The 23,003-nt window shown below is 40.9% G+C and overlaps 3 protein-coding genes across 3 annotated transcripts; all 3 read left to right on the top strand.

The window, feature by feature from the left end:
* The first annotated feature begins 28 nt into the window (after positions 1-28).
* LOC136420798 (pre-mRNA-splicing factor CWC25 homolog) lies at positions 29-5,086 on the top strand. The gene is made up of 7 exons (XM_066407903.1): positions 29-418; positions 606-778; positions 1,533-1,763; positions 2,102-2,171; positions 2,577-3,244; positions 3,569-3,730; positions 4,288-5,086. Exons 1-7 carry the CDS (start codon positions 401-403, stop codon positions 4,391-4,393), a joined length of 1,428 nt encoding a protein of 475 aa, XP_066264000.1. The 5' UTR covers positions 29-400; the 3' UTR covers positions 4,394-5,086.
* A 1,164-nt stretch (positions 5,087-6,250) lies between these two features.
* LOC136420796 (uncharacterized) lies at positions 6,251-16,345 on the top strand. Its single transcript, XM_066407899.1, has 18 exons — positions 6,251-6,462; positions 7,801-7,970; positions 8,249-8,488; positions 8,880-9,018; positions 9,625-9,785; positions 10,020-10,184; positions 10,754-10,916; positions 11,126-11,278; positions 11,752-11,898; positions 12,226-12,252; positions 12,727-12,756; positions 12,909-12,989; positions 13,111-13,310; positions 13,466-13,604; positions 14,047-14,199; positions 14,418-14,542; positions 14,839-14,992; positions 15,166-16,345. Exons 1-18 carry the CDS (start codon positions 6,294-6,296, stop codon positions 15,348-15,350), a joined length of 2,601 nt encoding a protein of 866 aa, XP_066263996.1. The 5' UTR covers positions 6,251-6,293; the 3' UTR covers positions 15,351-16,345.
* A 2,283-nt stretch (positions 16,346-18,628) lies between these two features.
* On the top strand, positions 18,629-22,078 carry LOC136420799 (uncharacterized). The gene is made up of 8 exons (XM_066407904.1): positions 18,629-18,864; positions 19,311-19,449; positions 19,736-19,896; positions 20,132-20,296; positions 20,484-20,646; positions 20,858-21,010; positions 21,131-21,277; positions 21,370-22,078. The coding sequence occupies exons 1-8, from the start codon at positions 18,661-18,663 to the stop codon at positions 21,372-21,374; spliced, it is 1,137 nt and encodes a 378-aa protein (XP_066264001.1). The 5' UTR covers positions 18,629-18,660; the 3' UTR covers positions 21,375-22,078.
* The last annotated feature ends 925 nt before the right edge of the window (positions 22,079-23,003 follow it).

The following is a 23,003-nucleotide window of genomic DNA, read 5'->3' on the forward strand; positions in this document are numbered from 1 at the left end:
CAAACCATGTAAACAAGTGACGTCAAACCACGCTAGCACCCCACAGAGAAGAAAAATAGGGTACTGGACGTCTTCGTCAGCATCATTTGAGTCTCAAATATTTCCAAACACGCTGTCTTCTCCCATTTCAAAGTATTTTTTCCTCTGAATGTCAATGAAGTATGCGCTAAAGTCGACCTATTCGCGCTAAGCCACGCTTATGCAAATTAGATGGCATGTTGATGACGTTTTATGCGATAACGTGACGTCATCACATTTGAGGTATCATGGCGTCGTAGGAACGTCTTCCGCTGGAATTTTCAGGGATTTCGTCTGAATTTGTGTCCAAATAACCTCCAGGAAGCCGTTGTGAAGCATTTTTGTGGTTTTCAACAACGCCAGGGTTCCATAGGAAGAAACTATGGGAGGCGGAGACTTGGTAAGCTGCTAGAATTCTACTCGATACGTGTTGTGTTTGGTGTCTTGAAAAATAGTTTTCTTACAAAGACGGACGTTTTCGTTTCCGTCTTTCATAAAAATTATACAAAACCAGGTCTACCGTCTTAACAACAGGTTCAATGTTCTAAAATTTGACACTAATGTATGTCTACTTTCTCCCGTGACAGAACCTGAAGAAAAGCTGGCACCCTCAGACCCTACGGAACATCGAACGTGTCTGGAAGGCCGAACAAAAACACGAAGATGAACGCCGCAAAATCGAGCAACTCCAGAATGAACTCAAGGAGGAGAAAGCGCGGGAGGACATGCGAATGTTTGCTGAGGAGCAAGGGGCCGTTAGGTAAGACTTTATTCTCTTGTGAGTAGCACCATCTTCTCTACATAAACTCACTTCTTTGTTGACAGAAAGTGTCTTCATTCGTCAGATAAGTACCTTTTTGTATGTAAAAGTTTAGGTCTTGAATTATTATTCATAATTTGAACAAGCAAAAACTACTGATGAAATTGTTGGGTAGGACTAGGTCTGGATTTAGTTTTACTAATTTTCCCCAATTCAATGGCAAATCTAGAGGAATAAATCAAATCAAATGTAAACTAGAGCTTTAGTATTTTAGCTACACATACTTGAGGTTTGCTATGTTAGTTTTGCGATTACTGGGTCTCTTTATGAATATGAATTGGTATTGAATTTTTATTTGTGTTGAATGTGTGATAGCTGTGTGCCGATTTGTTGAAAATATGGAGAACGCTAGCGACCCCCCAAAAACAACCCTCCCAATAAAATGGTATGGCGACCCTGCGACGTCACAATTCAAGATGGCGGCCACCACACATGCCAACGGATCCAACAAAGGTTTTGCTACGCAAACCTGTAATTAGGACAAATTACGTGTACTTTCTGTCTGGTAACAGAAAAATTCTCCATCTGTAGACAATTGTAGAAATTGAATCCTAAGTAAAGTATTGTCTTGTGCATGTTACATGAATATTTTTCCAAAACGTGTATGGGCAACTCTCTGGTAATGAAATGAAAAAAAATAGATGTATAAACGCTTTGTGATGGTCCAGTCTAATGTCGTATTCAACTCCTACAGGAAAAAAGATGATCGTTTGAACTGGATGTACCAAGGTCAGCCTGAGGTGAACCGCGATGACTACCTTCTGGGGAAGCCTATCGACAAGGCTATCCAGGAAGTCACGGTCGGGAAGGCTGAGGATCCCGGTCTTGCCGACAACGTTCCCGGCGCATCCTTCAGCCAATCAAATGTCAACTCGGCGGTGGATATGGCGGCTAAGATTCGTGAAGATCCACTGTTTGCTATCAAGTGGGTAAAACAATAATCCACTTGTCTTGCTTATTTCTTTCTTTCTTTCACTTTCCAACAGATGTGCCTAGCGAACAATGTACACTGTTTTCAGAATATAGAGAAATATTGTACAAAGGTGTTTTCGTCATCTCTCAATACTGCCATTGCCAAACGCATTGAGAGAGTGAAAACTTTAGTGTCTAATGGTTTTACCAGTTTTCGAATGTAGGCATTACTCTACAGCATAATATGATAAACTCATGTTGTTTTATGAGTAATGAGATGGATAACTTACTATTAGGGTATAACTAGCATTCTATAGTGCAAGTTATAATATTGTAATGATTGATTTATAGGCAACGTGAGCAGCAAAGCAAGAAGGAACTCCTGAACAACCCTGTCAAGATGAAGCAGCTTCAGCAAATGGTAACTTTATTTTGTAATGTTAGAACTGTGTACACTTGACTGTTGATAAGTAAGCTGTGGTTGATCAAAATTACTAGGTACTAGTAAGTAGTAAGCATTCTTGGGGCTTTGTGATGTCTAGATGATTTCAGTCTTGGTTTGGACTATTTACAAGTAACATCTTGGTAGCACGTCTTTCCAGAAGTACTGGCTTGTTTTGACGCATGTATTCTGTCAAACTTGTCTATAACTCCTTGGTCTATAGTGACCACCCAAATGGCTTGAAGATAATGATCACAGACTCACAGTAGACGACTAGCCACTATAGACTGGGTATTTAAGGCTTTTGTCATAAGGAAAAATACTCAAGTCAAAGGGACCAGTTTTATGAAATGCTAACATGTAGCTCTCTTGGTCTTTATGTAGCTGAAGGTGACTTTGGACAAGAAAGATAAGAAGAAGAAGAAGAAAGACAAGAAGAAGAAGCACAAGAAGCTTAAGCGGTCCAGCAGTAGTGACAGTGATGAGGGGGCAGGGAGCAGAAATGGGAGAGATGTCAACGGACATGCAGCCAGCAAAGCACGCAGGTCCAGGTCAAGGAGCATGTCACCTCCAGCAGTTAGGGTCAAACACAGGTCAAGGGTTAGGAGGTCAAGAAGTCTTTCCCAGTCTCCGCAAAAGTCAGGTATCAAACACAAGGCCAGTTTTCAGTCATTCTCCTCAAAGGAGCGAAGGAGATCTCGGACTCCCTCTCCCTCAAGGTCAAGGGTCAGGAGAAGGTCAAGAACCCCATCTCCAAGGTCAAAAGTTGTTAGTAGACACAGAAACAGCAGAAGCAGGTCTCCTCACAGTAAAAGTAGACGGCATCCATCTAGGTCACCGGTGAGGTCAAGGTCACCTGCCAGAAGGAGGTCAAGGTCACCTGTAAGAAGAAAGTCAAGGTCACCTGTAAGAAGAAAGTCAAGGTCACCCGTCAGGAGGAAGTCACGATCACCAGTAAGGAGATCTCCACAGAGAAAGAGGTCCCTGTCAAGGAGTGCGTCGCCACCAAAAAGAAATGGACCTTCCATCAGGAAAAAAGAAACTGCCAAGAGGTGTGGTTCCTGTCTTTATATCACCACAGTGTCATCTCCTAAGAAATGTCTTTCAAAATGTCTTTTCAAATCTTAACATAAAAAGGCAATCAAATTTCATGTGCCTGTTCATTGGAATAATGATTTGTCCAAATTTTGTAAAATTGTATCAATCCTGTTTTGGTTCAAGTTGGATAGAAACAACTTTCAATGCAATTTGAGTCATATTTGACCCTTTATTGGCACTGATTGATTTGAATTTCTGATTTGAATTTAGCACAAGATGTTAGTAACAGACACAGAAAATGTTTCTTGTTCTAACAACTGTCCCCATTGGTCATGCAGGAAGCTGGACCCAGAAGAACTGGAGCGGCGGCGGCGGGAAATGATGCAGGACGCCAAGACTCGAGACGACGAACGCTGGCAGCGCGTACAGAAATACAAGGAGGATGCAGCGAAGGAGAAGGAAGAGGATGACAAATTCCGGGGGAAAGAGAGAGCTTTCCAGTAAGTTGGTTCATAGTGTTGTAAGTAGGAAGTGTTGATTTAATTTTGAGGTACATGTGTATTAACAGTCCTTAGAAAATATTATATTGTTTCTCTTCATGTAGATACTGTACATCCCAAATGTATTCATTGTGTTCAATATGGAAATGTACATATATTTACATGCATGTACATGAATGTGTCCATGTCTGCATTTATTTACATACAGAGCTATACATGTTATGAGAATAAGTGATACCAGAATACTGATCTTGACATTGGAACAGACTTTCCTTAATTTGCCAGTGCCTAGCAGTCAGAAGCAGGAAGGAACATTTCATATACTTGTACTTCATATCTTGACTTTTCCCAGCACATCCCTCTTCATATCTTGATTCTTCCATACACTATCTGATAGTTACATCCTACTTCATATCTTGAATTTTCCTCATACTTCTAGTATCTGTAAGTTACACCCTACAGAACATAATGAATAAAAGATGACTGGTTGTTGGCATGAAATTTTAGCCATGGTGTATGTACAATACTAATGATATACAATTGTCTTGTTCCTACAGTGGCTTGCTTACCCACACTGCTGCTACAGTAGAGGACAGGATCAAGAGGAAGGTCCACTCACTGCAGAGGACTGAAGCTTCCAAGGAAAAGTTCTTCCACCGATGATAACTTCCTGTTTTTACCTCAGTACATGATGAAACCCTGTGTATGGGAGGGGGTCAATGAAGATGCCCTTTTTTTCTTTTTAATCTTTAGAAACATGTTTTTCAATAAGCATCGGAACTATTTACCTTTGCAAGCCTGTTATTCTTCTTTCAGAATGCTGTATATCTACTACTGTAAGATAATGTGTATAATGTGCTACAGTATTACTGAAAACATCTCACTATACTTAATACTTCATATTGTGTATCTGCTAGAAAAGGACAGATATGTATATACATGATATTTCTGTTCCTACAGGTATAAAGTGATGTGTTTACATTTTTGTAGGTGAGGCCCATGCTTTGTAACTACACGTACATGTTTACACAAATAATGACAACTGGTTGTACATAATAGGGAACTCTCAATAGACTTCACATTTAAAACTTTAGAACACACACAACCATAACCTATTTACTGTGATGAAGCATCTTTTTTTTAATGTTTAATTCATTGTCTTGTTCATCTTTTGTAAATATTTTTGGTGAATGTTTCCTTTATGACACACTCAATTTTCGAATCATGATCTAACGACTGTAGTAGGTAGATGCCCACCTTTGTACTGTATAATGTCAGTATGATATAACTATATGCTGTTGTTGCTGTGTATTTTCATACAGATGTACAGTGATAAACTGCACTTCTTAAACCCCACCATCAGTCTCACATTATTTACTGCTTCAGAAGAAGGCTTATCCTGTCAGATTTGGTTGGTACAGTACTGTTTGTTTTGCAAGACATGCCAGTAAACTGCTTCATTGGCCAAGTTGGGTAGCCCTGGCTGTACGTTTTTCTACAGCCAAATGAATAAATCAAAAACACTCCAGTTTTATACATAATGACAGCACGAGCTGTGTAAGGGTAGCCTGGAATCCATCCTATTTAGCTTTCCGGCCGCTACCCAAGCTCCGCTGCCGGCCGGAGCTTGGGTAGCGGCCGGAAAGCTAAATAGGATGGATTCCAGGCTAGTGTAAGGGACTGATCTGTGTTAAGCTATACATTGCACACCAGGTTGTGCCCAACTCTTATCAATAAGTATGGGGGTCTTTAACATGCAAAGTGTGATTCTCCTCAAACATGGGACCTCCCCTCCTCAAACATCCCCTCAGCTCCTACCAGTGTGCAAATCCATGAAGAGAACACAAACAGGTCGGTCGGGATCAAACTAAAGACCTTCTGATATATACATGTAAACATACATCGTGTGGTTGCCAAACATTACATGCTACAAAATGGGTCACAAACTCACGTGGAACATCTAGTGTCCATCCTTAGAGCTTGGGTACAATATTGATAATGATATAACATCACATATGCCTATGTGATCTCTTTTCCCAATCATACAGGATAGGTACACAGTGGAATATATGGACATTCTTAAGATTAATATTGTCCACTTGCAAAAATAGTATGGTTCCAACGGTATCTTCTTCCAGCAACACGCGTAGCATGTTTGTGTTCGTCAAGCGTTTTTAGGTGATGACCATTGACATCTCTTAGCATGTTACAAACCGACAAGTACCAATGTATGAAGAGGAAGGAACAAACTGACTTAGGCACAACTACAAAGCTGTTAGAGACAAATTGCAAAAGTGTGGTCCAGGATAGATTTAGCCTCCTTAAGTTAGAGTTGTAGACCTGTTACGCTCATCTAACGTTATGAATAGGAAAAAAAGAAATTCTGCTACATCAAGAGGATACTGTATGTCCAGGTAGAAATGTTGGGTTATTCTATATGAGACATACGAAGGTAATCTGAAAGCAAACCACATGCATCCACACCGACTTCTCACCAACGTCATCTAGCGAGAAGATCAATAATTGCAGAACACGTGACGTCACGGAAACCAGATCTTGTGCGATGTTGGCACTGCGCCAGCTCTATTGTACTGAGTACGTGTGTGCGCTCAGGTCCCCCGACAAGGAAGTGGGGTTGGAAAAAACAAGACACCGCCGTTTAATGGCGTCTAAGATGTTCTTTTACACCGGATCTGTGCTTCTGCTGCTCGCTCTTGGAGGCTCTACAGTCGGTAAGATAGTTACAGTACTTACACTTCGCTTTTGTACAACATTAGGGACATTAGGGTATAGGGTAGCCAGTAGTTTCTGTAACACCTTACCATGGCCGCTGTTGTCGTGAGAGGAGCTGTCATATACTAATAGGCGAATATGGCTGCCTTCCTTATCAGTAAGTACTGGTTAATGACCCTCAATGTGGACAGAAAGTCCCCTTTGTCAAGATTTTTGTCCATAGGCTTTATACAACACGCACTGTTACTCTCAGTTTAGCTTTTGTAACAGGTTGACTGCCCGGACGATCGAGATTCGTTTGTGTTACTCTGACAAATATGTAAATGCCAATTACACACCTTGTATTGGTATAGGTAAACTCCACATGGGTTTGATTATGACTCACCTTGTCGGGTACAAATAACTTCGAGGTTGACTATGTAGTTCATCGTAGTGACTGGCTGTTAGAATTACTACTGAATACAGTTCAACCGTTACCAACACAGCATATTAAGTTTATATACGGTCATTGTTTTCTTGATAGTAATACAATCGCGCAAGTGCCTTCCAAATGGCGTTTATGTTTCGCGAATGTTTTGTTATTCTTGTTGAATGCTAGCCTCCACAGCAGTCGCCCTGAGGCTTCAAATCCAGCCATTTGAAGACGATAGTAGAAACCGTTCCTAAAATATTAAACAACACCCAAAAGACGACCCATGGCTGCTATGAGTATGAAGGCTCCGAATGAAATTCTAATCCAATAGCGACATGTTTACCAATGAGTCAGCTTTAGTTAAGTACAGGTTAGCATAGTAAAGTCTTAACCCGCTGTACGTATATGTACATGAACTAGTGTTCTGGAGAGTCATGTAGCAGGCCGTTCTTGTCTACTTTACTTCGACAAGTGGGTATTCATAACTGAATGCTTCTAATAACTACCAGGCTTGGTTTAATATATCAGTTGCATATGCAACATGTCAATTATCGCACATGCTCATTTTCATCAATAGACCTATCGTTTTGGTATGAGTTTCAAGCATATTCTGACCAAATATTGCCATAGGGTAAGAACTTGGTTAGTAGACAGGTCACGATAAAGACCTCGGATTTGTTTGGATAGCACCCAGACGTAACATACGTGTTGTTATGGTATGCTAATACCTGTTGTTGGAGTCACGGCGAGAAGTTGAAAAGGTCAACTGTGGCGGATTTATGTTCAGTATTTGTGCGACTTATCTTTAGCGAAAAGGTGCTGCACTTCTTAGACGTTTTCAGAGACTACTCCCATTTTTGTACAGTACCGTAAACAATCTGTCTAGTGGGCTAAAATCAATCATGTAGCTGTAATTTTTTGGCAGAGTCGCTCTCTGAGCAGACGTGTCTGCAGTACGCAGAAGACGGAAACTGTGATTTCTACACGGAGTGTTTAGAAGATAAATACACATGCGGAGCGAAGGGCTACCCTGTCGGCTACGGACATCGGTACTGTACCAAGTTCAGTACATACTACAACGACTTCAATGCTGAGGTAAGAATTCCAATGCGGTTAGTTCTGTACATCATGCTATCACCTTAACGTTACCTTAGTAGGCTTACGGTTGGGCGTTTTTGTTTGCTTATCCATGATATGCTGTTTTCTTATTGTATGTCACCTCTTATTGTGCACGGCTTAGCGCAAGCCGCCTCCCTTACCAAAACAAAACGCAAAGGCGTACTGCTAAAGAGGCTAAACATTTGACGTGTATCTGACTACGATGTTTGTAAGTATCATTTTAGTTACAAGATAGTGATCGCTTCATTTTACAGGGGAAGGCATGGATAGACGATGTCCGCAAGTGCCTCATGAAGGCTCTCGTGCCCATATACAAGTCCAACTCCTACACCTGTGATGAAGTGAAGACCTTGGCCTTCACCTCTCACCCGACCTGCTACACAGAGAGTGGGGACAGGTTCTGCAAGGTCTTCTGGACAAACAAGCAAGCGCTGTGGGATGTGTTTGAAGCTGACGACTTTCTTGGAGAAGACAGTGCCTTGGCTATAGAACAAGTGAGTAGAATTACTGTGAAATATGCTTTTTACGGTAGAAAAGATAGCAGAGTAGTTTACTGTCAGTATTTTACTTTCAAAATTTGCCCCTCCTTGACAACATGGACTTACGCAATTTATTGTTTTGCCACCTTTAATGTTTTCAATCAACTTTAGCGGTGATATTGCGAGGCATAGATTACAAAATATAATGCATTTTTGTACGAAAATACAGCACTTTCCAGCTCCGATCAACTCTCGCACAAATAAGCTCGCGAGTCGCGTAAAATGCTGAAACGACAGTCCAAAGTTTTGAGGGTAGCATTTGTTGCAATGTCGTCCGCTACAAGGACAGAGGATATGCCATGGGTAGGCTAGACTTTAATATTAACATTTTGTTTTATGTTTCTAGATCCTGATGACCGGACTCCAGTGCTTGTGTGACTATGGGGTGGCAGATGAGATACACCAGGTTGTGGACGCGACCAGCGATGCCTGGACCAAAGTCCTGGATTTCACAACTCAACTTTGGCGAGAGGATCCAAAAGAGGGTATTTTCCCCTGTTTTAATGGATGTTTCCTTCACAACGCCTCAGATTGATATTGTCTTTCCTGTACAGATACATAGTGATGGCAAAGCAGTTCCATAAACTGCCGCGAACGTTTCCTTGAATATTGAGGAACAGTGGCGATAGACATAATGGCAACAGATGATGGATTTATAATGAATGCGATAAACCATGTATTGTAAATATAGGACAGTACATTAAAAACTGCCTAGTTATTATTCCCCAAGCAGAGGCTTCGATCGAGAGGGGTAGTTTTGTAATTTTTAGAGGAACGTTAAAAATCCCGGACAAAACTACCCCTCTCGATCGAAGCCTCTGCTTGGAGAATACCTAGTTATATCATGAACTACAAAGTCTTTTGTACATGTGAACATGTAAAGTAGATTTTTTCCATAATCGTTGAACACGTTGCCATAAGTTGTACAATTTTTAGGTAATAAAGTTGCTGTTGCTGTTATTATTATTTGAGACTAACATCTTGGACACTATCATACATTTGTGAGAAAAGCTACCACGGCTAGCTGATAGGATTTGATATCGTTGCACATTGAGTGTGTGTCGTTGTTACGAGCAGACAATATTTTTCAGCAATCCAGTCTGACTGTGAGGCCAAGGCACTACAAGGCGATTGTGACTTCTACAACTGTCTGGAGCGGCGCCACCCGTGTGGCTTAAAGGGGTTCGCATCACGGGAGGGCCGTCTGTTGTGCGAGAGACTCAAGGAGAAGAAAGGACTGTTTAACACACAGGTATTCCGCTGCTAATATGACGTTCCACTACCTAAAATATATGCCAAATTTGATGTGTAAATGAATTTCAATGTGTCTAATACCATGATTATATCATTTCAGGCAAGCAGTGCATATGTGGGCTCACTCTCTGTTGAAACTCAGTACTCGTCCACATGTATCCGCCAACCTGAGGAAAAAGCTATTCTCCATGATAAACATGATAACGTTTTTTTTTTTTTGTACATATACCAGGGCCAATCGTGGGTAACAGACTTCACCAAGTGCCTGACACGTTCGCTGCTGCCGAAGTACAGAGACTTGTCAATCTCCTGCAGGCACATCCATAACTTCGGGTACCGGGCTCAGGACAGCTGTTTCATAGACACCGGAGTCTGTGACCTTGTGGAGGACAACCAGGTATCTTGACATATACTCAGAAATATAGTAGTACAGCCTCCAGCTTAATTTGAGAATTCCAGTTTAATTTGGGACTACCTCCCACATTTCAGTGATCTTAAACCCAAATGGTTTAATATCACATCTGGTAGGTGAAAATGAAGTTAAAAATGAAAATTATGAACATTGAAGCCAGAATTCTGCAAAAAACTAGAGGCAGAATTCTAGGAACTGGAAAATTAGGCTAATCCCCAGGGGGTCGTCAATGTCGCATATTTTCAACTTCATTTTCACCTACCATATGTGATGTTAAGCCACTTGGGTTTAAGATTACTGAAATGTGGAATATGGAAAGGTAGTTCCACATCAAACTGGAATTCCCAAATTAAACTGGAGGCTGTTAATTATACACAAAGTCATGCAAAATACTGCTTCCAAATCCCAGCGAAAGCTCTGTAGTTGAAGTGAAAGCTGTGCATGTACATGGCTTGGGTTCACCATTAGTCCTTTTTTTGTAATGATGCGAAGTTCTGGTACCTTGTTCTGCTGGAAGAATGTTACTGTAACTGAAAAAACACTTCCAATTCCAGAATGAGTTTGCTCTCTGGTACATCTCTGATGTGGTTGAGGACAGCCGGTTCCAGCTAGAGCTGTCCACCATCTTGTGTCGCTGTAACAAGTATGAGGGAGGAAGTCGCTACAAGCTCAAGTACAGCAGCGAGCACGGCATCTACTTAAAACAGAAAGCACCGGGTAAGAAACAGTGTAAAAGCAACATGTTAGTAAAATACGTAGCATTGTCAAATAACGTCCTAAAATTTGTTAGTTTTGATTTTTCTTTTGTTGCTTTCCCATGGCGTAGTTACGATGTTGGTTTAGGTATGAGGAACATCTCATGAATAAAGCCCTGTACTTTAACATAAAGAATTTCATTTCAAGTTGCTTTTTCATGATTCTTGCAGTCGTAGACCAGACATCTCCTGCGGACTTGCCGTGCACCAGTCAGGGAGGGAAGTGTCAGGACTACTCTGTACGGCCGTGTCTAGCAGGGTATGAGACCAGCAAGTGTGGTGGTAACGCATTAAGAAGATGCTGCCTTCATTGTGACTCTTCATGTAAGTCTTCTGTCCTAAGATATGATTCTTGATGTTGTCATAGACTTGTGTAAGATTTACCAATATTTGGAATTATCATTATCTTAGTATGCCGTTTTCCTTTTGGGTATTTATTAAAAATGACAAATCTCATTTGCATTTCATTGACAGTTGTCATGCAGAACACGTCTATATCAACATTTTAAAACCCTATCATTGATTATTGCCATCTACACTAATGTGTATTGCTCATTTAAGATACCTAATTTGCAAAGTATTATCTGCATTTATGTATTTCATGTCATTTTATTTCTTGTTGAGTAAAATCTATTCCAGGACCTATTCATCATTCAAGTGAAATATACAAAGGCACTAATATACCATCCACCATGTTTTAGTGTGCTATTGGATTCAGCCCTCACGAATATGACATCATGAACAGTTTTTCATGCTTCATATCTCAATAAAGATGATCTCTAATCTTGAACCATCAGGTCAAGCCAACCACCAGACGTGGTCTGCAGGAGACAGCGGCTGTTCTAACGCGGGGGGTCAGTGTAAGATGGACAGTAACTACTGTCACGGTCAGTACCAGACTGGGATGTGTGGAGGGCCCGCTGAGAGGAAGTGTTGTGTCCCAGGTGAGTCCCTACCTAATTTGAATGACAAAAAGAACTTCTGTAAAAGCAATGTAATGAAAATGACATTATCATCATAACACTAATTAATACATTAGTTCTGTTGTACCTAAAACTGTTAATGCTCAGATGTTTTCAGTTTGTAAAACTCTCCTGGAACCCATATATTTACTTTTTTGTGTATGCGGGCTATCTATCTATCTATCGATCGATCGATCGTCTCTGACTCATTGGCGCATGGTTGTAACGCCTGTATCTACAGATCTCTGTGCTTTGATTAGGAAATGCTTTTGAAGATGTGATGAAAGTCACCATGTTCCATTTTTACAGGTCCTGGTGGTAGTTCCTCAGGATCAGGTGAGTTTCAGAGGCTTTTGGGACTTGCAAATGGTAGTAATGGACTTATAGAGACATTTGTTCTGGACCTTACCTGCACTTATTACATTAGTGATGCATTTATATATCAATTACCAAATGTGGATCCTGACGGAATGCACATAATGGTCCCTACTGTTTTCATTTTGGTTTAAAGTATATAGTTATTGCATGTACATTAATACTAATATTCACAGTTCAATATATGGATGATTTATGGAACTATGGGTGGGCGGACAATGCTATTAAGGACACTTTCTCAGTGTTATTTTGTTAGTCCTTTAAATCCAGGGTCACCTTTTGTAGATGTTATGACACTTGGATTTTGTCATTTCTGTAAGACTGGATATGGATTAACAACAGTAACCAAATGAAAATGAGAGGTAGTTATCTCGCATTTACCCTTCTACAGGTCATTTTGAACTAAAAAAAAATCAAATTTTCTTTTTATAACAGGTGATTCCGGTTCAACAGGAGGTGCTTCTGGTGAGATGCTTCACAAATATCTTCAAACATTTAATGTCTTATGAAATCCACAGCATTATTGGCATTTTTCACTAAAACAGCCTCTCTTGTTTCAAAGTGTGAACTGAGTTAATCGCTCATGTGATATACTGTATTTCTACATCGTTCTACAGGAAACTATGGAAACATCATGAATGTGGACACGACAGGAGCCTCACAGACAACTGCGAATCAAGATGGCCTAAACTACAACGGTACGGTCTTTTTAATGTTGTATTCAGATCAAATGAAAAAAAATACTTAAACACAATATTAGTTTGGTTGTGGCATGGACAAAGACTAACATTGAATCTAATTGACCTATTTCACATTCAGGTGTTCCGGCTTCCCAACAGCTGGCGAGAAATGACCTCTCCCGTTTAAACAACTACAAGTCTCAGATAGAGGAGGCCACAACAGCTAAGAACATGGACCCTGCCGTCATTGCTGCAATAATCAGCCGGGAGTCACGGGCAGGAAACGCTCTGGACGCCAATGGATATGGAGACCATGGCAATGGCTTTGGCCTCATGCAGGTATGCATTCATAAAAAATATTATTAAGCATTAAGTTACATGTCATGTCCTTGATATAATGTTTCTGACTGCGAAATTGAATAATCTCAACCATGCAGACATCAATACTTTATTATCTTTTATCCGACCTGTTTTCTAACTATGACTTTCCTTAGGTTGACATACGTTACCACACCATTGTCGGTGGACCATACAGCACAGAGCACATTAAACAAGGCACCCAGATTCTTATCGACACCATCAATTGTGTGAAAAACAAGCACTCTGACTGGACAGCTGAAATGGCTCTCAAGGGTAGGATCATTCTCTTACACAATCATTTTTATGATTTAGATATCCTGTTACAGACATTGATATCTATCAAAAATAAAACTTAAAAACTAAAGATATGGAGTATCTGTTTTGGCAACACAATTCAGCACAATATCCAGACTTAAATTTCTTCTTTTGATGCATTAACTGTCTAGTTGACCTAAAATCATGCTTGTGACGTTGCATTGCAAGGAATACGAACTAAATACACTGTACCATATGCGACTGTTGACACATTAGAGTAATGGTAAATGCAATCTACCTACAGCCAAGTTCAGGGTTGATGAACATGACCAGTTGTATACCAATTGCAGTACAGTCTTTTGCATGCTAGGGTAACATATTGAACCCCCTATTTGCATGCTAGGGTAACATATTGAACCCCCTATTTGCATGCTCTGTTACTCAATATAATTTCATTTAGGCGGCATCTCTGGATACAACGCGGGCTGTGGTAACGTGCAAACATACGCAGGCATGGATGTAGGCACAACGGGCGGGGACTATGCCAACGATGTTGTAGCAAGAGCCCAGTGGCTCAGAGGCCAGGGTTTTGGTCAAGGCACGTCAACTGCAGGTATGTTGCATGGCAAGGAATAGCTGCAAGATTCATCATCAGAGAATAAAAATGAAACCAATCCCTTATGCGTGTTTATCCGTGGTTCAAGTATGATCATAATGGACTACTTATTATATATGGTTGCTAGCGCTTAACCATGTTCTGTCACTGAGTGTATAGTTTTACGTTTTAATGCATGTAGTTTTTTCATGTTGGAAATCACCTCTCTTTCGCAGGTTCGTCTTGCACTGTTCGCCCTTACAGCAATACCAGGTTTGTGGGTGACCCGATTCACGTGGAAGATGGCTTCAGGGACTCCATGGACAAAATTAACACAGCGGCTACAGAATGCAATGTCAGGGTAAGGTACCATTTATTAATGTATAACACACTTATACTACACCATAGAATAAATCATGTGCCTAAATCCTTTACTCTAGTAACTTTAAATCACCTATAACGAATAGTGCACTGCTATAGCCAATAATCCTCTGGAATTAATTCTCAATAACTTGAAAGTGTTGCTATTTTGCTGGTGACATTCTTTTGAATCAAAATGATCAAATGTGTGTTGGTAAGTTAACACCAACACACCAACCTTATGTTGACATTTCTGTCGGTAAATGGATACATCTAATACTCAAGTTGCGGTTATAGGTATACATAACACAGTCATGGCGGAAGGTTGGAGTGCCTATTACCGGAGCGATTGTCACACCGTCCAGCCGGAGCAACCATTTTGTCGGCCACGCCATCGACATGAACGTCCAGCGACCAGATGGAACACTCTGCAACAGCTCGTGCTTAAGAGGTACATGCACTGACAGATACACGCACAATTACTTACACAATAATGCATGACGATGGAATTTTTTTTATAACCCATTTTCAAGTATATAAGATCACTTTTAGGAAATATTTGTCGTCATTTTCGTTCACTCATAAGTGTCCATTATCAATAGACTTCACCAAAATCTTTTCCAGGCCAAAGTGACAGTGATGCGACCTGCTTCATCGGTAAAGTCCAAGCCGCTGGCCTGACATGGGGTGGGGTGTGGAGCACACCAGACCCTGTCCACATCGACGATCGTCTGAACCTCAACACTGCGGTGTATGACACCATGGTAGACAGACTTCAGAGAGCATGTCAGCACATTCCAATGACCTAATGGCCTGAAATAACATTTGATGGTGTGTCAAAGACTTAAGGTTAAGTTGCATTTCTCAGATTGTTTGTTACTGTTTCTTGTTATCTTGGAGTTCATGTATATGATACATAGAATGTGACAGATTTTATTGCAACTTAACACCAAAGTGATGGCATTGCAATTACATTGAAATGCATGCAGCGAGATACACATCATGGTGGTGAGATTTTCCTGGATACAGTATGTTTTGATGAGGGTAGAGAACTTACTCAACAAAGATATGGATGACTTAAGATTGTACAGGTATTAGAGATCATTAGACCCAGCTACAGCATAGGCCCTGTCACCATGTTGCTCAGTTTTCTAGTTGCATTCCCCATGTGTCACTGAATCCCTGGGTATATAATATGCGGGCAGAAAATCACTCAGGTGCCTTAGTTTTCACAATCTACACAGATCTTAAGCTAACTTGTATCTGGCATGTTGTACGTTATCATGCATTTTGTTAAGTAACTGTTTAGTGTTTTATATTTTATGTTTAGTGTTTTCCAAATACTTGTTGGCCACTATTTTTATGAGATGCCATAATTTCCGTTCACCTTGTACTCTAGCATTATCTAACTCACATGCTGTTGTTGTTGTTGTTGTTGTTGTGAATTTTCAAAGCAGATGTACCATGATGAATTGTACTGATTTAAACCCTCATTGATCAGATCAGTGTCACATTATTTACTGGTAAACAAGACTTCCATTACGTTGCCTGTCACACCTGGCTTTTCAAGTGTAATGTTGTTTCTCTACCGCCTAAGGAGCAAAGTATTGTTTTTGACTTATCAGTGTGTGTGATGTGGTGTGCCCGTCTGTTTGTGTTTGCGCACTCCGTACACGTTACTGTTTCTATATGTTTTTCTGGAGATCATTGCAAGGGTCATGATCAATACTTTTGTTTTTAGTACAGAATGTCGATCAAGTTTTGACACCAAAATAAAGCTACTGATAAGTGAGCAAATGTGAAACGACTTATGCACAGCATTTTGAAGACTACGATGTTGTGTTCGGATGTTAGATCGAATACAGCCTAAATGGCATGGTTTTGGCATGGTTAGCTCTTATTATCTTTCTTGCCATCCTTGGTCTTTGCTGATATTTTGCATCATCAAACGTTCATATGTTGTACAATGCAAATAATTTGCTCTTAATCAAAGGGTTGGAATATTCCAAATTACATCTTACCATCTAATGAATCCATGCGTTAAAATGTCTGCACGATAAAGAACATAACGTGGCCAAATGTCTTTTCCTATAACTGAATGACATATAGCCAAAATGAAGCAAAGTCATCCTCGAACCCAACTCGAGCCACCACTCAACAATGGCACCTAGCGAAAGGAATAATGAATGCAGAACCTTCACGTATGACGTCACACAAACCGGATTTTGCGCGAAGTTACCTGCGAGCCAGCGCCATTGTGTTGAGCTACACGTCCTTTGGGCTCTGCACGGGATCGAGGTTGGAAGAAATCAAGACGTCGTTCTTCTACGGCGTCTAAGATGTTGTTTTCCACCGGATCAGTGCTTTTGGTGCTGGTCCTGGGAGGTTCTACAGCCGGTAAGACAGTTACACTTTATTATAGAACATTATAGCACAGTGAGCGCCAGTAGTGAAGGCTTCCTTCAACTACACAGGCTTCCAATGTTGTTGCGAGCGGAACTGTGATGACTATATGGGTTGAAATGCATAATATATTTACCAAGGAATAGCTTTCTTGACAGTGTAGACACTCGGATAAAACCTGTGTTGGCAGTACCTTCTCTTGTCAATATTTTATTAAAGAGGTTTATGAACCACTGGAAGACCCGATACTTTTGGTCACATTCGTAGGACTTTCATCGAGGCAATAATAGACCCAACCGTCCACTAGTGTCAATGGCAACCTACGAACATGTTTGCCATGCATTGATTGACTGTTAGGGCCGTTGTCATACACTTTTATCTCGATTTTGTAACTCCAAAGAACCCGAATATTGCCATAAGGTGAGAAGTTGATGAATGGTGAGGTCAAGACCTTGAGATTATTCTGACAGCACCAAAACATAACAAACCAGTTCTTTGAGTCTCCGCAATAAGTTCAAAGGTCAGGTGCTACAGGCTTATCGCTGAGATCTGTACGAATTACCTGTGGTAATTATCAGCACAACCCATGATCATAGCAATATCGTAGTTTGGTAGTTTTATCGTACGTGTCCTTTTTTCTTAAGAGGAGCTGTTTCAATTCAAATAATTCAATATTGACAGTATATTATTAAGTATGAGACTAATATTTTGTAAGGGGTATGTTGGCTCTGAGCCATTCTCTGTGATGACTCTATAGCTGACTCATTGGTACCTTACTCGAACCTACCTAGGTACCAATGAGTCAGCTATAGTAGAAGTACAGGTTAGCATAAAAAAGGTCTAAAACTACGTATACGTTTGTATGTACGTTCAAGGAGAGTCATAAAGCATGGCGTGATGTATATACGTCTACTTTACTGCGGCATGTGGGCATTATAAATCCATCGACTCTAACAATTACCAGCTCGGTTCTATCAGTTACTTATATCGCATATCAATAACTTAACCGCACATGATCTTTTACCCAAAAAGATCCATCGTTTGGATGTGAGTTGCAAGCAACCTCTGAGCGAATATTGCCATAAGGTAAAGAACTTGATTAGTAGGTAGGTCACGATAAAGACTTCGGATTGGTTTGGACAGCAACCAAACGTAACATACATGTTGTGATGGTAGTTAACACCTTCTGTTGGAGTCACGGCAATACATTGAAAAGGTCAGCTCTGGCGGATTTATGAACAGCATCTGTGTGAATTATCTTTGGAGAAAAGGGTTCTAGACTTCCTAGACGTTTTTAGAGACTACTCTACAGTATAGTAAACAATCTGTCTCATGATGTGGGCTCAAATCAATCATGTAGCTGGAATCTATTTGCAGAGTCGCTCTCTGAACAGACGTGTCTGCAGTACGCAGAAGACGGAAACTGTGATTTCTACACAAAATGTTTAGAAGATAAATACACATGCGGAGCGAAGGGCTACCCGGTCGGCTACGGACACCGATACTGTACCAAGTTCAGCACATACTACAACGACTTCGATGATGAGGTGAAATTGTATTATGTTTGCTGTATTATTATGTTTCTCAGTCCTCGATTCCCAATGATTGACGTGTATCTGGTAGCTGTATGAAATGCTTGTAAAAAGTCGTCGTTACAAAATGATGATCTGTATTCTGCAGGGAAAAGCATGGATAGACGATGTCCGGAAGTGTCTCATGAAGGCTCTCGTGCCCATATACAAGTCAAACTCCTACACCTGTGATGAAGTGAAGACTTTGGCCTTTACCTCTCACCCGACCTGCTACACAGAGAGTGGAGACAGGTTCTGCAAGGTCTTCTGGACAAACAAACAAGCGCTGTGGGATGTGTTTGAAGCTGACGACTTTCTTGGAGAAGACAGCGCCTCGGCTATAGAACAAGTGAGCAGGACCGTAAAATATGCTTCTAGCGTGAAGAAGATGAGTGATCTTGAGTGCTAGCGCTATACTTGACCGGTTTGCTAGTATTTTACTTTGCGGCTCTTTGTCATACGTAACTACATAGTCACTCAAACGATTGTTTTGGTTTTTGCAACCTTTACTATTTTCAGGCTATATTGCAGTACATAGGTTGCAAATGCATTGTTGCATTTTTTATATCAAAATACTGTGCACTACTTTCCAGCTCCGTTCAACTCTCGCGCAGATAAGCTCTCGCGAGACGCACACGAGACGCGCGAAGCAGACGACAGCCTAATGTTTTTGAAGGAAGCCATTGTTGCAATGTATCATCTGTCTATAAGGACAGAGGGCATGTCACAAACGTCAAGGGTCAAGGATAGGCCAAACTTTCCTAACTTCATATCCACAATTTTTTTATAATATAGATCCTGATGACCGGACTCCAGTGCTTGTGTGACTACGGGGTGGCAGATGAGATTCACCAGGTTGTGGACGCGACCACCGAAGTCTGGACCAAAGTCCTGGATTTTACCACTCAACTTTGGCGAGAGGATCCAAAAGAAGGTATTTTCCCCCATTATGTTCTGAAAGTTTCCTTCAGAACGTCTCAGCCGCTGATATATAGTGAGTGACAACAACGAAGTCCCATGACGAGTTCATTAAGATCCACATTAGTTTGCAAGTATTGTATAAGTTGTCGTATGTAATACAACGTTGTATCATATGCAATTTTTGAGCAATGAAGTTGCTGTTATTGTCCTTATTTGATACCAACAGCTTATACACTAACACATTGCACATTGGCCAATGTTTATTATGAATATTCTTTTGAATCAATACATTTTTTCAGCAATCCAGTCTGACTGTGAGACCAAGGCTCTGCAGGGAGACTGTGACTTCTACAACTGTCTGGAGCGGCGCCACCCGTGTGGCTTAAAGGGGTTCGCATCACGGGAGGGCCGTCTGTTGTGCGAGAGACTCAAGAAGAAGAAAGGGCTGTTTAACACACAGGTATCCCAATACCACTGACATTTTCCCACTACCTAAAATAAATGCCAAATTTGATGCCTATAGCTAGTGGACTTTCAATTTCCGTGTCTAATACCGTGATTATATTATTTCAGGCACTGAATATGTGGGATCCCTCTCTGTTGAAATTCGGTGCTCGACTACATGTATCCGCCACCCTGAGGAAAAAGCTATGCAGAGATGACCATGATAACCTGTTTTTTTGTACATATTCCAGGGTCAATCGTGGGTAACAGACTTCACCAAGTGCCTGACACGTTCGCTGCTGCCGAAATACAGAGACTCGTCAATCTCCTGCAGGCACATCCACAACTTCGGCTACCGGGCTCAGGACAGCTGTTTCATAGACACCGGGGTCTGTGACCTTGTGGAGGATGACCAGGTATCTTGACATAATATGGTCAGAAATATAGACATGCGAAGGAAAGCTCTTTAATAAAAAACCTGCTTCCAAAGCAAGTAAAAACTCTAAACGAATGTACATGGTGTGAGCCCATAATTAGCCTCATTGATCTCAGCTGGATTCTGTTGAAATTATTCAAACGTATAGAGAACGCTTCCAATTTCAGAACGAGTTTGCTCTCTGGTACATCTCCGATGTGATTGAGGACAACCGGTTCCAGCTAGAGCTGTCCACCATCTTGTGTCGCTGTAACAAGTACGAGGGAGGAAGTCGCTACAAACTCAAGTACAGCAGCGAGCATGGCATCCACTTAAAACAAAAAGCGCCAGGTAAGTTGAACGTTGTATTAACATGTTTCAGATTATCAACTTTCTAAAATAGTGCCTAAATCATGTATTCCTTTTCTTGTATAATTAACTGGGAAATTGTTAGTCACCATGTTAGTTTTATACATCAGGAACATTGCATGGCTAGAGAAATGTCCTGTCCTGTCCTTTCACATAGAGTATGTCATCTTAAGTTGCTTTTTGATTGTCACAGTTGTGGACCAGACATCTCCTGCAGACTCCCAGTGCACCAGTCAGGGAGGGAAGTGTCAGGACTACTCTGTAAGGACGTGTGTCGCGGGGTACGAGACCGGCAAGTGTGGCGGCAACGCACTAAGGAGATGCTGCCTTCAGTGTGACTCTTCATGTAAGTCTTCCGCCCATAATGATATGACGTCATGAATATAATATTTGTATCTTGGTCAGTTTGACATATATCACCGAACACTTTTGCCAGATAATGATCTCCCTAATGATAAACCACCAGGTGAATCCAACCACCAGACATGGTCTGTAGGAGACAGCGGCTGTTCTAACGCGGGAGGTCAGTGTAAGATGGACAGTAACTACTGTAACGGCCAGTACCTGACTGGGCTGTGTGGAGGACCCGCTGAGAGGAAGTGTTGCGTACCAGGTGAGTAAAAAGAGAAGCCTCACTTTGTCTACTTTCAATACTTTGTATGTAAGAAACTGCGATGTATTGAGTGAGTTTTTCTTTCTTCCTAGGCTAATAATATGAGGAGGCAAGTGGAAGATAAAGAGCACATCACTGACCATATCTGCATACACGTACATGGGCATCATTTTCATCAGACATCAATATCGACATACAAGTACAAATACATCCTTTTTTAAGTGCTCCATCCAGCTCATCCGCGAGTTCGAATGACCTTAATGTCGCACAAAGCGTAGCGTTTCTACGATTTTAAGATTATGTTTTCTTGGATGTTTACTGTGTTACATGTTACGTAATTTTAGTTACTTGGAACAGAGGTTATGGTGTCAATATTATATGATTCTCTTAGCAATATTTCCTGCGCGAAATGTCTTAAAAGTTGATTGTTTTTTCTGACAATCTATATTATGTACAATAATTAGAAACCACTGAGCTCTATAATGTGTACAGTCACGGTGTACAGTCACACACATTTACTTGATCACTGGGCAGCGATTGAAAATGTCAACGTTTAAAGGTTACTTACTCATTGTGCACCTACCAAACCTGTATTTCTTCCAGCTGTTATTGTGTTTGGGTGCTCTTAAAAGACTGCCATTATACACAATTAACGCACATATGGTTGAATAAACTTGTCTCTGTCAATCACCCTACACCCAGTTTTGTGTAATCAATATTTCTACAAAGTCATTTATCTATACAAGTCAATACTTTCTTGGTTAACCTCTTTATCATATAAAGTGATACATGAAAAATGAAGGACTTTCATGTACAGTATTTTTTTTCGCTTACAGTGTGCTTAGATGGTTTTTTAAGGTCCCAGGGTGACTAAATTACATTCTCAATTGCTGCATTTATTGATCGCCAGAAGATCTACCCTGTCATATTGGACGGGGCTCGACGAATTTGGCTTGTCTGTCTGTCTGTCTGTCTCCCCTCCCCCCTCTCTGTTCTCAGGTGTATGTGTTTGTGTGTGTGTGTGTTTGTGTGTGTGTGTGTATGTGTGTGTGTGTGTGTGTGTGTGTGTGTGTGTGTGTGTGTGTGTGTGTGTGTGTGTGTGTGTGTGTGTGTGTGTGTGTTACACAAATGAGACTAGATCTCAATGCAGTAGGGATGACTATATCGTGGGAACTCTTATCACGGCAAGGTGTCTATTGTTACCAGTTAAGCCATGGAGAAAATCGTACCATGAGGTGACGCCTTGCCCCAGGCACCTTCTTCACTGAGAAAACGTGTATGCTTTGTCCTGAATTGACCCAAGGCCTGGTCTTTGACCTGATTTGACCCAGGTGAGATGTTACAACTCCTGCTTGTTGGTTGACGTGAACAGATGGTAAAAGATGATAATTTGCCGCTTTCACTGATGTGTACCTGTGGATGTATGACTTTCTATACATGCATGAAATCCTAGGCAAGTTGGTTATATTTACCTATTCCATTTATCACTATGAATAAAGAACAATTGCACATGCAGCTGCAGGTCTTTGATATCCCTCTGTGCTTTATTGCAACTTCACCAGTCTAAAAATACATCTGTTTGCACAATATTGCACATCTTACAATATTCTTTAAAATCAAAAGTGTCCACGAATTCTAACTCCCTGTACACGTATGCAAGATGCGTAAGGCTTGGTGTAGCAGAATTGTGTGTTCCGTTCTGTACATGTGAATCAAAACCTTACAG

Source organism: Branchiostoma lanceolatum, chromosome 15, assembly GCF_035083965.1.
Source record: "Branchiostoma lanceolatum isolate klBraLanc5 chromosome 15, klBraLanc5.hap2, whole genome shotgun sequence".
NCBI classification, from domain to species: Eukaryota; Metazoa; Chordata; class Leptocardii; order Amphioxiformes; family Branchiostomatidae; genus Branchiostoma; species Branchiostoma lanceolatum.